General features: G+C 48.5%; 1 protein-coding gene and 1 pseudogene across 1 annotated transcript; both read right to left on the minus strand.

Moving 5' to 3' along the window:
* Positions 1-3,718: 3,718 nt before the first annotated feature.
* Positions 3,719-5,363, minus strand: LOC132503208 (probable ATP-dependent RNA helicase DDX28). Its single transcript, XM_060119633.1, is given in 3 exon segments — positions 3,719-3,904; positions 3,907-4,122; positions 4,125-5,363. Coding segments are annotated over 3 exon segments (1,641 nt in total).
* Positions 5,364-12,673: 7,310 nt separating this feature from the next.
* Positions 12,674-15,426, minus strand: LOC132503220 (dipeptidase 2-like; annotated as a pseudogene).
* Between the last annotated feature and the right edge of the window lie 1,381 nt (positions 15,427-16,807).

Below are 16,807 nucleotides of genomic sequence, written 5' to 3' on the forward strand. Positions count from 1 at the left end.
TTTCCTTAAATTTACCAAGGCTTGATTTGTGACCCAAGATATGATCCATCCTGGAGAATGTTCCATGAGCACTTGAGAAAAATGTGTTTTCTGTTGTTTTTGGATGGAATGTCCTATAAATATCAATTAAATCCATCTTGTTTAATGTATCATTTAAAGCTTGTGTTTCATTACTTATTTTCATTTTGGATGATCTGTCCATTGGTGAAAGTGGGGTGTTAAATTCGCCTACTATGAATATGTTACTGTCGATTTCCCCTTTTATGGCTGTTAGTATTTGCCTTATGTATTGAGGTGCTCCTATGTTGGGTGCATAAATATTTACAATTGTTATGTCTTCTTCTTGGATCGATTCCTTGATCATTATGTAGTGTCCTTCTTTGTCTCTTCTAGTAGTCTTTATTTTAAAGTGTATTTTGTCTGATATGAGAATTGCTACTCCAGCTTTCTTTTGGTTTCCATTTGCATGGAATACCTTTTTCCATCCCCTTACTTTCAGTCTGTGTCTCTAGGTCTTAATTGGGTCTCTTGTAGACAGCATATATATGGGTCTTGTTTTTGTATCCATTCAGCCAATCTTTGTCTTTTGGTGGGAGCATTTAGTCCATTTACATTTAAAGTAATTATCGATATGTATGTTCCTATTCCCATTTTCTTAATTGTTTTGGGTTCGTTATTGTAGGTCTTTTCCTTCTGTTGTGTTTCTTGCCTAGAGAAGTTCCTTTAGCATTTGTTGTAAAGCTGGTTTGGTGGTGCTGAACTCTCTCAGCTTTTGCTTGTCTGTAAACATTTTAATTTCTCCATCAAATCTGAATGAGATCCTTGCTGGGTAGAGTAATCTTGGTTGCAGGTTTTTCTCCTTCATCACTTTAAATATGTCCTGCCAGTCCCTTCTGGCTTGCAGAGTTTCTGCTGAAAGATCAGCTGTTAACCTTATGGGGATTTCCTTGTGTTTTATTTGTTGTTTTTGCCTTGCTGCTTTTAATATGTTTTCTTTGTATTTAATTTTTGACAGTTTGATTAATGTGTCTTGGCCTATTTCTCCTTGGATTTATCCTGTATGGGACTCTCTGTGCCTCCTGTTCTTGATTAACTATTTCCTTTCCCATATTAGGGAAGTTTTCAACTATAATCTCTTCAAATATTTTCTTAGTCCCTTTCTTTTTCTCTTCTTCTTCTGGAACCCCTATAATTCGAATGTTGGTGCGTTTAATGTTGTCCCAGAGGTCTCTGAGACTGTCCTCAGTTCTTTTCATTCTTTTTTCTTTCTTCTGCTCTTCAGTAGTTATTTCCACTATTTTATCTTCCACGTCACTTATCCGTTCTTCTGCCTCAGTTATTCTGCTATTGATCCCATCTAGAGTATTTTTCATTTCATTTATTGTGTTTCTAATCGTTGCTTGATTCATCTTTAGTTCTTCTAGGTCCTTGTTAACTGTTTCTTGCATTTTGTCTATTCTATTTCCAAGATTTTGGATCATCTTTACTATCATTATTCTGAATTCTTTTTCAGGTACACTGCCTATTTCCTCTTCATTTTTTAGGTCTGGTGGGTTTTTATCTTGCTCCTTCTCCTGCTGTGTGTTTTTCTGTCTTCTCATTTTGCTTATGTTACTGTGTTTGGGGTCTCCTTTTTGCAGGCTGCAGGTTCGTAGTTCCCATTGTTTTTGGTGTCTGTCCCCAGTGGCTAAGGTTGGTTCAGTGGGTTGTGTAGGCTTCCTGGTAAAGGGGACTAGTGCCTGTGTTCTGGTGGATGAGGCTGGTTCTTGTCTTTCTGGTGGGTAGGTCCATGTCTGGTGGTGTGTTTTGGGGTGTCTGTGGACTTTTTATGATTTTAGGCAGGCTCTCTGCTAATGGGTGGCATTGTGTTCCTGTCTTGCTAGTTGTTTGGCATAGGGTGTCCAGCACTTTAGCTTGCTGGTCGTTGAGTGAAGCTGGGTGCTGGTGTTGAGATGGAGATCTCTGGAAGATTTTCACCGTTTGATATTATGTGGAGCTGGGAGATCTCTTGTGGACCAGTGTCCTGAAGTTGGCTGTCCCACCTCAGAGGCACAGCACTGACTCCTGGTTGCAGCACCAAGAACCTCCTCAATTTGGGATGATTCGTTGTCTATTCATGTATTCCACAGATGCAGGGTACATCAAGTTGATTGTGGAGCTTTAATCTGCTGCTTCTGAGGCTGCTGGGAGAGATTTCCCTTTCTCTTCTTTTTTCTCACAGCTCCCCGGTCTCAGATTTGTATTTGGCCCCGCTTCTGCGTGTATGTCACCGGAGGGTGTCTTTTCTTCACTCAGGACAGGGTAAAAGGAACAGCTGCTTCAGGGACTCTGGCTCACTCAGGCTGGGGGGGAGGGAGGGGCACGGAGTGCGGGGCGAACCTGCGGTGGCAAAGGCTGGCGTGACATTGCACCAGCCCAAGGCACGCCGTGAGCTCTCCCAGGGAAGCCGTCCCTGGATCCTGGCACCCCGGCAGTGATGGGCTGCACAGGCTCCCTTGAAGGGGGATGTGGACAGTGATCTGCGCACGCACACAGGCCTCTTGGAGGCAGCAGTAGGCCCAGCGTCCCACAGTCATCTCTGGGGTCCGCACTTTCAGCCGCGGCTCACGCCCATCTCTGGAGCTCCTTTAAGCAGCGCTCTTAATCCCCTCTCCTCACGCACCAGGAAACAAAAAGGGAAGAAAAAGTCTCTTGCCTCTTCGGCAGGTCCAGACTTTTTCCCGGACTCCCTCCCGGCCAGCCGTGGTGCCCTAACTTGCAGGCTGTGTTCACGCTGCCAGCCCCAGTCCTATCCCTGTGATCCGACCAAAAAACTGACAAAATTCTTTTATCCTTCTGACTGTTTCTTCATATGGAAAAGAGCTATGACTGTACATTTAGCACAATGTTCTCTTTTGGCAAAGGTTGCTCTGCGTCCATTTGTGTTCTCTGCAGCTTAACCCTTTCCAGTGTGCAAGCATTTTTAAGTTGTTTGGTGAAGTATTACATTTGACTTTCAACTGTCATTACTTTGGGCAAAACTTATATAATGCTGCAGAGACTAGAACCTATGCAGAGATAGTGAGAGGATGTTATAAGCTTATTCTTCTGGTTTATAAAGAAGTTTAACCTTTTCTCCTCTTCCTCCACCTGCCACCAAGAGATGAGAAAGAAGGCAGAGCCTGGAAATGCACACCAAGCAATACTTCTGTGTCAGTTTGCCTTTTATCCCTCTGCCAGTACTTCCCAGAGAGATTTCACCAAAAGTGCCTAAGCTTGCCATGGCCATTTTTGTGAAGAAAATTTCTCTCTATTGCTAGTCAAATCCCCCTTTCCTTCTCCTGGGGGCTTAATGGATGTTTGGGGGCAGGAAATAAAATTTAAAGTAAAACATCAGTTGAAAGAGCCTTCGTCCTAAGTGTGGTAGTTTGGAGTGTGAATCTTCTCAGAGTCTACTGAATTCTGCCCCAGTGGAAACTGTTATTAAGGGACACCCATAGACACATTGCTTATTGTTAGAAACCATGACATAATACAGAGCCAGGATCGACATTATTCTTCACATGAAAGACTACAGAGAGCCATGCTCAGTAGTTCACCTTCCCGTGTTGGCCAGCAGCTTACCTTTTGAAGCCAGACAGCAGCCCGGGTGTTCAGAAGGTGACTAGGCAGCCCAGAGCACCCTACTGACAAGTGTGCTCACCCATCCAGCACAGAGGGAAAGGTCCCTGTTATGACATCATATATAAGCCTGCTGCAATAAGGTTTGCTGGTGCAAAGGCTCTCTCACTGAGGACCCCAGACCTGGAAGGCTTCTCTGGCGAGCTGCCAGTTCAATCTTCTGAGCCAGGCTCACGTCCCAGGGATGGGTCACAAAGCTGACAACGGTGCCTGGCACCTCGCTTCCCACCCGGCCCACCCTCCCTTCCCTGCTCTGTGGATGTAGTCTTGCAGGGTGAGAGGTAAATCATAATTGATGACTAGCTCCACCTGGGTGCTGTCCAGGCCCCAAGAGGTGATGTCTGTGCAGAGAAGAATGTCTTGGGAGCCCTTCTGGAAGGACTGGAAGATGCCTGCTCTCGTTGAGGCTGGCATCTGTTCCTGCAGTCTTAAGTGTTGGATTTTGTGGTCATCCAGAATATATACCCCAGCCAGTTCACAGTGCTGGAGCAATTACAGAACACTAGAACAGTTCCTGCGGGGCCAGTCCTATATGCTCTGTCATGCTGCCTGAGGATCTGCACCAACCCAGTCATCTTCTCTGTTCCCTTCGGCCTCATGAATGTCTGTCTGACATGAGGCATGATGCAGTGTAGCTTGTCACTGGTAACGGTGGTTAGAGAGTCTAAGCTGGCAAATTTACTCAGCAGCTGGCCTACACCTTCGGGAAATGTGGCCCCCACCAGCATTAACTGAGCTTTGGGATTGAAGGGGTCTTTTAAGTCAGCTGGGCCTTCTGCTATATGGCTCCCCTCCAAGATGTAATCCACCAGTTCCAGGAAGCTTTCATCCAACAGCGTGTCTGCCTCATCCAACACCAAGGAGAGCTGCTCCAGGCTGATCAGTTGAGTTTTCAGGGCCTTCCACAGAGCCCCCAGAGTGGCCACTAGAATATCTGCTGGAGGTTGTTTGGACAGTTGCAGCCTGATCCTCCTCATGTCATGGCCTCCCCCTAACTCCCGCACCTGGAGATCCAAGGAGCTGCCCAAGGGCTGGGCCACAGCCTGCACCTGTTCGGCTAATCCTTGAGAAGGCACAAGAACCAGGCCTCGAGGAGCAGGGATACGACAGGGGTCCAGGCTTGGCTGGCCCAAGAGCCGTTGAAGGAGAGGTAGCATGTAGCTGAGAGTTTTGCCACTGCCGGTTTCTGCGGCGTAGAGGATGTGGCGGCCGCAAAGGAGTGGGGAAATGGTACTCAACTGCACGGTTGTGGGCCGAACAATTTCGGGAGCAGCCTCTTGTAGCGTGCTCAGAACGTGGAGCTCCAGACCCAGTTCGGTGAAGCTGCCCTTGGGCAAGAGGTTCCGCAGCGCTGGAGCCTCATGTTGCACGCGCTCGATGGAGAAATGGTCCCCATGGGCACGCCGATTCCTCCAGCTGCGCGAAGCGAGTGGTGCAGGCTCCCAAGGGCCCAGCGTGAGGCGTGCCGGTTGGTTCAACTCCGGTCGCCGCGCTGACATCAGCAGCGGCCCAGGTCGCGCCAGCACCGGCCGTGGGGGGCTCCGCTGCCCGCTCTGCCACTCTTCCTGCCGCCGCTGTAGAGCCTGCGGGATGCGCATCACGGGCAGGGGCTCGTTAGGACGGCGGGCCGTCAGGTCCCGGCGAGGTGCCAGAAGCAACCGAGCCGCGAGCGACAACAGCAGCAGCTGCCGTGCCAGAGCCATACTCCCCTTGCTGTGGGAGAGGCGCACGACAGTGACATCACGGGTGCGCCAAGGCCTCGCGGACGGTGGCTGGCGCGGCTCAGTAAGGCCCGCGGAATTGGCGAACTGTGTGGAAGGAGCGGGATCTGTAGAGCTCAGCAGCAGCGAGATCTGTAGGTCCTAACGGGATGGTGGCTCCAGACCCCGGCCAACCTTGGGGAAGGGTGCACGATGGAGGCAGGACCGGGGTCCGGCGATACGCGGTGATGGGGCCCTGGCATTACGAACCAGGAGGGCGGAGGGCTCCTGGCGATCCGATGTCCGATCCCTGCAATGCTCTTTTGTCGCCCTCACAGCTCCTGTCATGGCTTGGCCAGTTCGGGTCTCCCCCTGTAACTTATGAGGGTACGGCGATGTTTTCCCAGATGTGGTCCCCGTGTAAGGTCTTTTTTTTTTTTTTTTTTTGTGGTACACGGGCCTCTCACCCTTGTGGCCTCTCCCGCCGTGTGGCACAGGCTCCGGATGCGCAGGCCCAGCGGCCATGGCCCACGGGCCCAGCCGCTCCATGGCACGTGAGACCCTCCCGGACCGGGGCACGAACCCGCATCCCCTGCATCGGCAGGCGGACTCCCAACAACTGCGCCACCAGGGAAGCCCTAAGGTCTTTTAATACAAGTATTTATTGAGAGTCTGAGTGAATTGTCAGGCCTGGGGGCCGAGACCAGGAGTCCGGAGTCGTAGGTCCAGGCTCACCCTTCCCTTAGAGCTCCCCAGAGAGCTGACGGCCCTGAGGGCAAGCTGATGGCCTTCAGCGTATCTTCTCTTCAGTCAAGAGAACTCATCTCTTGGTACTTTTCCCCTTTCTTTTCAGCTGAGGTTCATGCTCCCCTCCCTTGTCATCCTTTCCAACTTCTCATCCTGAACCCACTGCTTTCTTGGGTAGCTCACCTCCACCGGCTTTCCAGTCAGATACCTCAATCTCGTAAATAGCAGAGAGGAGGGTCCTGCTATAGGTTTGTGGCTTGTCTCACAAAGCCATGATCAGGCAGAATATTTTACTTGAATTCAGTTGTTCAGGTTGCCAAAAAGCCTTACACTACTGGTACTTCTTGAACGGATCCTGAAAATGGGTGACCGAACATTTCTGTAATTTCCAGTGCCTGGGGTAGGAGATAAGGTAAACGTGGATTAACCATCTCCGAGGTTCTTAACATCTGGAGAAAGAGTTTTACTTTCATCAGATACTGTTATAGAGATAAATACTATTAAATTTCAAATAGCATTTTGATACACAATAGACTTTCTGGAGAGTTACCTGTTAAGCCAGCAGAGGAGAGAGTTTTGAGTCCTCATGAGTGAACAGAGTCATTGGATAGAGCAGTGGCACTTGAGTGAGGGTGATTTTGCCCTCACCCTCCCTCCAGGACGTTTGACAATGGCTGGAGACATTTTTCTTTGTCACATCCGGGGTGGGGGGGGGGTGCTGCAGGCATCTAGTGGGTAGAGGCCAGGATGCTACTACATATCATACAAGGCATAGGACAGCGCTCCCCACCACCCCAAAATAATTATCTGGCCCAAAATGTCAATAATGTGCTATGGAGAAACCTTGGATAGAGGCTGAGGACTGAAGAGAGGCTGAGATTGTCACATGTACTCTCACTTCAGGTAGTCAGTCACATTTGCCAGACTCTTGTGTGGCCCTGCCCCTTTCCCAGAATCTGTAGCAGGGGCACTGATGCCATTGCTTGTCATGGCCTTGGGATGAGAAAACCTTGGGGGCTCCTCAAAGTCATAAACACAGGAAGGAGTGATTTAGGAGGGTGACATGGGAGAAGAGAGCTTTAGGAAGAACAAAATTGTCCTCATGTGTTTGGGAAATGTGCCAGATGGAAAAGAGATGAGGTGTGCCATGGGGTGTACAATTGCAGAAGGCAGACTGGGACTGATGCTTGACAGGGAGTCAGATTCTGAATTTGATATAGACTGCTGTAGCAACTAGAAATGCCTAGATCTGTCTAGAGAGTGCTGGGTTTTCTGTCACTGAAATGTTCATGTATAGGCTGATGACCACTGATTGGTGATATGATAGAGGGGAGTTGATATAAAGGATGCTCTAAGATACTGTTTTTTGACACTACTTTTACGATTCTTTTCCAGAACTCAGAGCTCCTCATTCGTTAGCTGAAGAGCTCCTTGGATGTCTGCTCTGACATGTTTCATCCATTTACACGTGCCACTCATTTTTCAGGTACAAAACAAAGAATCGCTTTGCACAAAGCCAGAAGGGATACACTGAAAGAATGATCAGAAAAGAATAATACATAGGTATGTATTTGCATTGACTTTCTCCAAATATTTGAGACAGGGTAGCTGGTTAGTGACTGCTTTCCCATGCTCGAGCCCTTACAATGTGATCACCTCAGAATGTCATAGGGATTGGAGCCTGTGTGAGCCTGTCTGTCTCTGCCCGTGGCCCCTAGTTTCTTCTTGTCATTGCTTTAGATACTGTGTAAGGCCCTTCTCTTTTCCTCCAGCTCACAGCAGACATTGAGTAACCTCTAGTTGGGACTGAGATGCATATTTCACAGTATAGTACTTTAGAAATGAGAAAGGTTTACTTATCGTGAAAACAAATGTAGGCTCCTGGGAGTGTTAGTGTCTCTTGATAATGTTTTTCCCAGGGCTGCCATGGTAACTAACGTTGCCTGGTTACTCCCTAAGTTTTGAAAAGAATTCTTCCTTGGATCTCAGGTGATAGTGGTACATTCCTTCCTTCATTTATTCATTCAGTAAATATTTTCTGAGCACCATGTATGTGCCAGGTACTTTTCATATGGACAGTGAACGAAACAGACAAAATTCCTGCCCTAGTGAACTGTATATTCTGATTTAATTGGCTTGGGGTGAGGCCTGGCCATTGGTAGTTTTTAAAATCTCTCCAGATGATTCTAATGTACAGCTAGGTTTGAGAATCACAGTTATAAATGAAGCACTTTGGGAATTTCAAAGGCATTGCAGAAATAAAAAGTGGCTATTGGTATTCCTTCGCTATTCCTGCATTTTCCTGCCTGCATCAGGACTGTTGTATAAGTGCTGATCATTTTCTTTTCAGCTCTTTTCACTGTTTACTTAGACCCTTTATCCCTCTTTCTAACCTAACACCCTACCTCCTTCTTGTCTTTCAACCTCCAGTCCATCATCTCTTTGGGATTTATCCTAAACTTGGTGGGAAGCCATTTCAGGGTATAAACAGAGAAGTGGTGTTAGCAGAGATGGCTTTTTCAGATACCGTACTGGCTATTGTAAGAGAATGGATAGGAGGGGGCAGGAGAAGATTTGGGGAGACTCATTAGGAGACTGGCTTTGTGCACAGTGGTGGCCTTGGAAATGGAGTAAAGCAGGCAGGTTAGAGTCATATTTGGAAGGTTAGTGATGGCTTGGACGTGAATAGGAGTAAGTGGTGAATTGGATGTGGGGAATGTGGGTTAAGGATGTGTAACTGGGTAAATGGAGGTGCTACTTACTGAAATGGGAAAAATTTTCTCCCCACATATTGGCCTGATAAACACCTTCTCACCCTTTAGAACTTGAATCAGAGATTCTTTCTTTTTTTATTTTAATATATTTTATTTTATTTCATTTTTATTTGGGCTGCGATGCCAGCTTGCAGGATCTTAGTTCCCCAACCAGGAATGAACCCAGGCCCCCTGAACAGGAGGCACAAGGTCCTAACCCCTGGACCACCGGGGAATTCCCAGCAGAGATTTCTTCTTTGTGTCTTTAATATGTTTTAATTAATTTAATCATTAATTTTTGGTTGCGTTGGGTCTTCGTTGCCACGCGTGGGCTTTCTGTTGCGGCGAGCAGGGGCTACTCTTCGTTGCGGTGCACGGGCTTCTCACTGTAGTGGCTTCTCTTGTTGTGGAGCACGGGCTCTATGTGCGTGGGCTTCAGAAGTTGTGGTGCATGGGCTCAGTAGTGGTGGCTCGCAGGCTTAGTTGCTCCGAGGCATGTGAGATCTTCCCTGACCAGGGAGCAAACCGGTGTCCCCTGCACCGGCAGGCGGATTTTTGTTTTTGTTTTTGTTTTTTTTTAAACATCTTTATTGGAGTATAATTGCTTTACAATGGTGTGTTAGTTTCTGCTGTATAACAAAATGAATCAGCTATATGCATACGTATATCCTCATATCCCCTCCCTCTTGCGTCTCCCTCCCACCCTCCTGATCCCACCCCTCTAGGTGGTCGCAAGGCACTGAACTGATCTCCCTGTGCTACGCAGCTGCTTCCCACTAGCTAGCTATTTTACATTTGGCATTGTATATATGTCAATGCTACTCTCTTACTTCGTCACACCTTACCCTTACCCCTCCCCATGTCCTCAAGTCCATTCTCTACGTCTGTGGCTTTATTCCTGTCCTGCCCCTAGGTTCATCAGAACCATTTTATTTTTTTAGATTCCATATATATGTGTTAGCGTACGGTATTTGTTTTTCTCTTTCTGACTTACTTCACTCTGTATGACACTCTAGGTCTATCCACCTCACTACAAGTAACTCAGTTTCGTTTCTTTTTATGGCTGAGTAATATTCCATTGTATATATGTGCCACATCTTCTTTATCTATTCGTCTGTCAATGGACACTTAGGTTGCTTCCATATCCTGGCTATTGTAAATAGTGCTGGCAGGCGGATTCTGAACCGCTGAGCCACCAGGGAAGTCCCCAGAGATTATTTCTTAAGGGAGGCCCTCCTCAACCCCCATCAGTCTCTTCCCTGCTGACCTAGACTCCCACAGCCTTACGTAATTGCTCCTTCATAGCACCATACACAGTTTTAATTTCACACATATGTGTAAGTTCCTTTTCTATAACCCTTTGTTCTATTGAACCTTTCCCTCCTGCCTCATCATTTTATCTCTAGTGCCTACCAGTGCTTGGCATATCTTAGGGGCTCAGTAAGTGTCTGATGAATAAATAATTGGAGACAGAGGACAAGGCTTAGGAGGGAAGATCAAGGCTTTGTTTTCTACATGTTGAGTAGGAGATGCCCTTGCGACATCCGAGTGGGGATGTGTTTTGAGCAGTTGGTGTGAGGTTGGGATGCCTTTGGAGATGATCATGGCCAATATTTTACACCATGGGAGTGAATAAATTTGTGAGGGAGGATGTGTGAAATTTGAAGGGAAGAGGGCCCATGACTAAGGAGCAACCTCAGCATGTGAGGGGAGGATGTGAAAACCGCAAAAGAGACTGAAAAGCAGGGGTAGAGAGAAAAATTGGGAGAGTGTGTGGTCGACGAACCCAGGGAGGAGAGAGATCAAGGAAGAGGGGAGACTCAACCATGCCATGTGCTGCTAGCAGAACAAGGTTGAGGACAGGTCAGTGTCTCGTAGATTGAGCAACTTCGAGGTAATTGGTGACTTTAATCAGAGCAGTTTTGGGAGAGTGGCAGAGGGGGAGACCAGGCCGGAGTAGACTGAGGAGTAAAAAGTTAGTACCTCTGAGAAGAGCATCCTTGGCAAGCTTTGTGGTTTTTAGAGGGACCGTATTTGCTTAGAATAAATAAATTAACAGTTATCTCTGGGACATGGGCTTTTGATTTTCTTCGTTTTACTCCTGTTGCTCTACCTTCAAAATATTTTTAGAATGTGACCACTTCTCACCACCTCCCCTACTATCTCTCCGTCCTGAGCCACCATCGTCTCTGACATCGGTGACTGAAGAGCCGTCTAACTGATCTGCCTGTGTCTACCGTGGCCCCCAGAGTCTGTTTTTCATACAGCAGTCACCGTGATCATGGGGAATGTGATCAGTCATGCCACTCTTCTCCTAAAAACCCTTCACTGGCTCCTATCGTGAAGAGCTAACAAAGCCCGCAGAGCGTCCTACAAGGCCATTCGGGGTCTGACCACTGTGTCCTATCTGCTTACTGCTCTCCATCTATCGTGTATCTGACTTCCATTACTCTCTTCTCCTTTCTGTGCTGCAACCACAGTGGGCTCCTTCCTGTTCTTCTAACACACCACACAAGCTCCTGCCCCAGGGTCTTTGCACTGGCCCTTTCCTCTCCTGTGCACTCTTCCACTAGACACCAACTTGGCTAACTCAAATCTCTGCTCAGGTGTCGTCTTCTCATTGAAGCTTATCTGGGCTTCTCTATTTAAAATTTTAACCTATGGGGATGAGGTGGGGAGGAAATGGGTGAAGGTGGTCAGAGGATACAAACTTCCTGTTACAAGACAAATACATTCTGGGATGTAATGTACAGCATGGCAACTATGGTTGACAATACTGTATTGTATCTTTTTGCATTTTATTTATTTATTTATTTGTTTATTTTTGGCTGTGTTGGGTCTTTGTTGCTGCACGTGGGCTTTCTCTAGTTGCAGTGAGCGGGGGCTCCTCTTCATTGCAGTGCGCAGACTTCTCATTGTGATGGCTTCTCTTGTTGCAGAGCACTGGCTCTAGGCGCACGGACTTCAGTAGTTGCGGCATGTGGGCTCAGTAGTTGTGGCGCACGGGCTGTAGAGCACAGGCTCAGTAGTTGTGGTGCATGGGCTTAGTTGCTCCGCAGCATGTTGGATCTTCCCGGAGCAGGGCTCAAACCCGTGTCCCCAGCATTGGCAGGTGGATTCTTAACCACTGTGCCTCCAGGGAAGCCCTACCTCTCTTTATTAACTAATGTATTAACTCACATTTGGCTATAATTAGTGCAGTTGCTATTATCATTAATGAACTGGGGGAAGATGGGGTGGTTGTCTAAGTAGCCTGAACCAATTAGAGAGGAAGTCCCTGAAGAACAGGGGACGAGGTGTGCCCACATCCAGAGCAGTCTAGCCATTGAAGTTCCATGGCCCATTAAGTAGCCTGAGATTCTGGGCTCTGTCCAAATAGGTACAAAGATCATTTGTGATCTAGGCATGTTCTCTTCTTGGGCATCTGAACCAGAATTCCCTGAAAGATCCCCAGGTGGTACTCAGTGGGTCAGGATGTGGATTGAGGTGAGCTACACAGAGGGAACTGAGTAAGGTCCACCCTCCCACAGCCAGAGCCACCCACTGTCTTCTTCCAGTGCTGAGCCAAGCCACCTGGATATCCTCAGGCCACTGCCAACAGGTCTTCCTTGAGTATCCGGTGTCTAAACTGCAGGGTCCCCCACCAAACTCCAGTATTGGGAGCCTGCACCACAGACCCCACCACGGAGAAGGACACTTGTGCTGATTCCATTTCTAAAACATTTATTTTCAGGAAATGTTTGTGCTCGCATGCAAGGAAACTTTGTGGGGTATCTGTGGCTGCCAAAGTGACATCTGGCAGGATTAACTGGATCACCAGAGCCAAACAATGAGGACTGGGAAGGCAGCAATAACTGTGAGGCCTGGGCCCATGTGGGGGCAAGATTTTGAGAATGACCACTTAGGTGACAAAATGGGATTCCCACGAACCACAGCTCTGGTTAGTTTCTGGTCTGGAGCCAAATCCTCTCTCTGATGCAGACGTGGGAGGACGGAGCGGCAAGAGCTGCCCAGCTGCTCATCTGGGAACTCATCCTCCAAGGGACTCTGTCCCTCGTTCTCCTCCCGCACCTGGAGGCGACGGTCAGAGGGCAACACCTCTCACAGCACCCCCGCGTACACCTGCTCAGACCACCTGCTCAGAGCTACTCTTTTGCCCAGCCCAGCAAACCTGTTCCACCTGTCTGAAGACGCGCCACACGTTTCCTCAAAGCACACCCCAGAGCTCTTCCTCACTCCAGCCACGCCCCAGCAACTCCTCTATCAGTACCGGGTATATGGGCACATCCTCCAGCCCCTGTGGGAATCTGTGTGGCCGCCAGCCAGCCAGCTCTTGGGCCTCAGACCTGTTCACTGGTCCTGAGTCAGAACCAAAGCCCTATGTGTCCAGGGTCCACTGAACCCCAGCCCTGGTCAGATATGGAAAATGGAGACTTGGAGAGAGTAAATGATTCACTCCTGCTCTTCATCCTTCAGAGGAAGACCCCAAAAGCGCCTCGACTATTCATCAAAAGTCATTGAGTTGTACTGTTAAGATCTATGCCTTTCAATGAATGCAATTTTTGCCTCCATTTTATAAAGAGAAGAAAAGCTTTTTAAGAACTGGGTTGACACCCCTGCATGCACAGACCCAACTGCAGGCGGAGAAGATGGTCAGCACAGCCCAGACTTTGCTAAGAGTCTGCTCAGAGGCCGTGGGTCTGCTGGCACTGGATGGGCGCAGATGCTGGGCAGATGAGCTCTGTGTGGTGTTTTAGACAAACATGATGACCTAGAGTTGGGCCAAACAGACAGGAGAGCCCAGGAAGCAGACCCTGGGAGAGGGGAGATACCAGTTGGGCCAGCACACCTGAAGCTATGGTCAAGGCCATGAGGACCACAGTATGGTGGGCACGGTGGCTGTGAAAGCCCCACTGCTGCCCAGCCAGCCCGAGACAAGCCATGGGGAAGCACCCACCGGCCAGCCCCATCATAATCTCCACCAATCCCGATGAACTTGCATCCAATGACTGCCCTGATGTCGTCAAAGTGATCTGAAGAATGGAAAGTCAGCAGTGTGGGGCTTCCAGGGCAGGGGTGGGGGTGATGACTGCCATCTGTTGATTCCCCTTTTTGCAGCCTGTAGGCCAAACAGGCCAGTTCCTTCATGGCCTGGCACCGAGATTACCAACTAGAGGGCCCTGAGGTTTGATCTGAAGTGATACCAGCTGGCTCTAGACTGGACTTCAGATTTGGAGTGGACCCCAGAGCCCCCTGTTTGAGCCATTTCCCACCCAAGATTCACCCTGCCTCCCAGTCTCCTTGAGAACCTGTGGGGGCTCCTTTCCCCGGGTGTGGAGGTTGAGAGAGGAACAAGAGTACAACTGATGAAGACCCCAGAGACCTACGGATCTGACCAGTCCCTTGGCCAGAGGTAGGGGAAGTATGCTTTAGGAGCCCCTGCAGAGGCACAGATGGGCAGCACCCGGGCTCTGTGTCTGACAGCCTCCCTGATACCCATCAGTATCACAGTTTTGATTCCGTGGCTCCAGTTCCACATGGCACCAAGGTTCTGTGTACCGTCCATTATTGGGTTTTGGGGAGCTGTACCTATTGCCAACAGGTGGGTCAAACCACTGGGGCTCTTCTGAAGTCCTCCCCAAATTTGGACCCAGCTTCAGCTCCAAATCCGAGTTTTCAGAGAGCCCAGGTTGAGGCTCACCTGCCACAGTAGACACATTGGCTAACAGGTTGCACTGCAGCACCCGCACAGACAAGGACACCATCACGATGCCACAGTTCTACTTCTGCAGGGGTGGACCGGTGGACAGTCAGCTTGGCCCCCAGCACAGCCACCTGCCTGTTCATTCTCTCGGCCCCTCTGAGGAAGGTGTTCAGCCCTGGCTTTGAGGTCAGAGTCGTCTCCTCTCTGGGTTTGTGTGAACAGAGGGGCCGCAGCCCTGGTCTGGGTGGTGTCTTGGCCCTGGGTTTCCGGGTTTGGAGGAGTATCTTACCACCTAGACCCCCACCTAGGGCTCAAGAGTTCAGGGGCTGTGGATCGTGGGTTTTGGGGGCAGAAGATATTTAACTTGGGGTTTGAGAAAATTGAGGGAGAAGAGGCTCAGGTTCAAGGGCTCCTGGTTTGAACCTCTTGCTTTAGGTTTGAGGGCCAGGGCAGTCTCTCACCAGAAGCTGCAGGATATCATCAGGAACATTGCGAGTGTTCTTACACATCCCCCAGGCAGCTGAGTGGCAGATGACAGGTGCCTGTGACACTTCTAGGGCTCGCCGTGCCACAGCATCCGAGACATGGGACAAGTCCACCATCATGCCCAGGTGGTTCATTTCTGCCACCACCTTCTGCAGGGACAGGATGGGGAGAGTGCATGAGGGCTGCATTTATCTTGTGTGCATTTATCTGTAGGGAACAGGCGGTGCTGTACATTCATGTGGGGCAGGGTATGGAACCCGGGTACTTACCTCACCAAGCCGGTGAGCCGACTGACATTGCTGTAGAAGGGGTGGATACCCTTTGCTGAGCTCTGTGCCCTGCAGGATGGCCAGGAGGCAGTCTGACTGGTGGCCATGACTTGGCTACAAGAGCCTAGAAAGAGGTTCTGTCGAACCGTCTACACGTGCAACTCCCTGGTGCAAGAGGAGCGACCCAAACTAGGCTCTGCGTGGCAGTAAGAGGGTCCTTCTGGGGAATCAGTCTTTAATATATTCAGGAAAAAACGCATATGCCCTTTTTGGCCAACTGCATCATTGTCGAAGTTCTGCCGCTTTTCACGTGCTTTAAAGGCGACTCCAGTCTACCTGTTGAAAACTGTTTCCTGCAATTCTGCCTTGCTTTCACATCCTTTTCGTGTCCTTACCTCAATATATATTTGGAAGATTGTTATCATTTATAACAGTGCAGGTTTGTCAATTGCAGTGCCACTGAGCTCCATTTTTTAAGTCGCTTTTTTGGGCGCTGGCCACAAAACCCCAGGATTGCTTCAGGCCCTATTCTTGTTCTGGGGTGCAGGCTGAGACTTTGGTTAGTTCTTCTTCCTGCTTGGAAATTAGAGTGACATGTGCCTGTCCAAACACCTAGTGTTGGTCTCTTATTGGTTCCCCCTCTTCCTGTTCATCCTCCGGACAAATTGCTAACTGTGCGAAACAGGAGGTTAAAGCTGCTGATTCTGCAAGTGGGGAGCTTGTTAGAAAAGAGGCTGGAGGGGTGAGCCCCACTACCAGGAGATGAGGAAATGAGGTGCTTTTTCCAAACCCTTCCCGGTCAAACGGTGTACCATCCTCTGGGTGTCAGGCATGTTTTAGCTGTAGGTAGAGTCCCTTTCATGTAAGGAGGACACCAGGGATTTTTCCAAATCAGTGTCTCCCCGAACTCCAAACTGGGAAATTTTTAAGCTACGGGTACATGTATGTTCTTTAAGGGCCTTGGGCAGTAGTCAGAGTCCGAGCTTTAGCTGATTGAAATCTTCAGGGTCAGAAGCGCTCACCATCGGCCTCCCTTAGGTTACATTTTATCTGTCGTTGATACATGATGTAGATATAGATATGTATTCTTTTTCAGATTATTTCCCCTTATAGGTTATTACAGAATATTGAATGTTGTTCCCTGTGTTATACAGAAGTTCCTTGTTGATGATCTATTTTATACATAGCTGTGTGTATATGTTAATCCCAAATTCTTAATTTATCCCTCTCCTGCGTTTCCCCTTTGGTAGGTAATAATACGTTATAAGGTTTTATACTTCTCAGAAATGGGGGAGCTGAAGGAGAGGTATCATTTTCAATTGAAAAGCATTCAAAACAAGATTGAAGCTTCAGCCAAGATTATTAGATGTACATCCCTGGAAAGAAATCACATCATTTCTCTAATATTGACCTGACAAATAAGACAAACCCCTCTACTGAACTTGCTTATAATAAAGTGATGGAAATATCAAATGGAAGTGTTAGAAA

This window comes from Mesoplodon densirostris, chromosome 2, assembly GCF_025265405.1.
Source record: "Mesoplodon densirostris isolate mMesDen1 chromosome 2, mMesDen1 primary haplotype, whole genome shotgun sequence".
Lineage (NCBI taxonomy): Eukaryota > Metazoa > Chordata > Mammalia > Artiodactyla > Ziphiidae > Mesoplodon > Mesoplodon densirostris.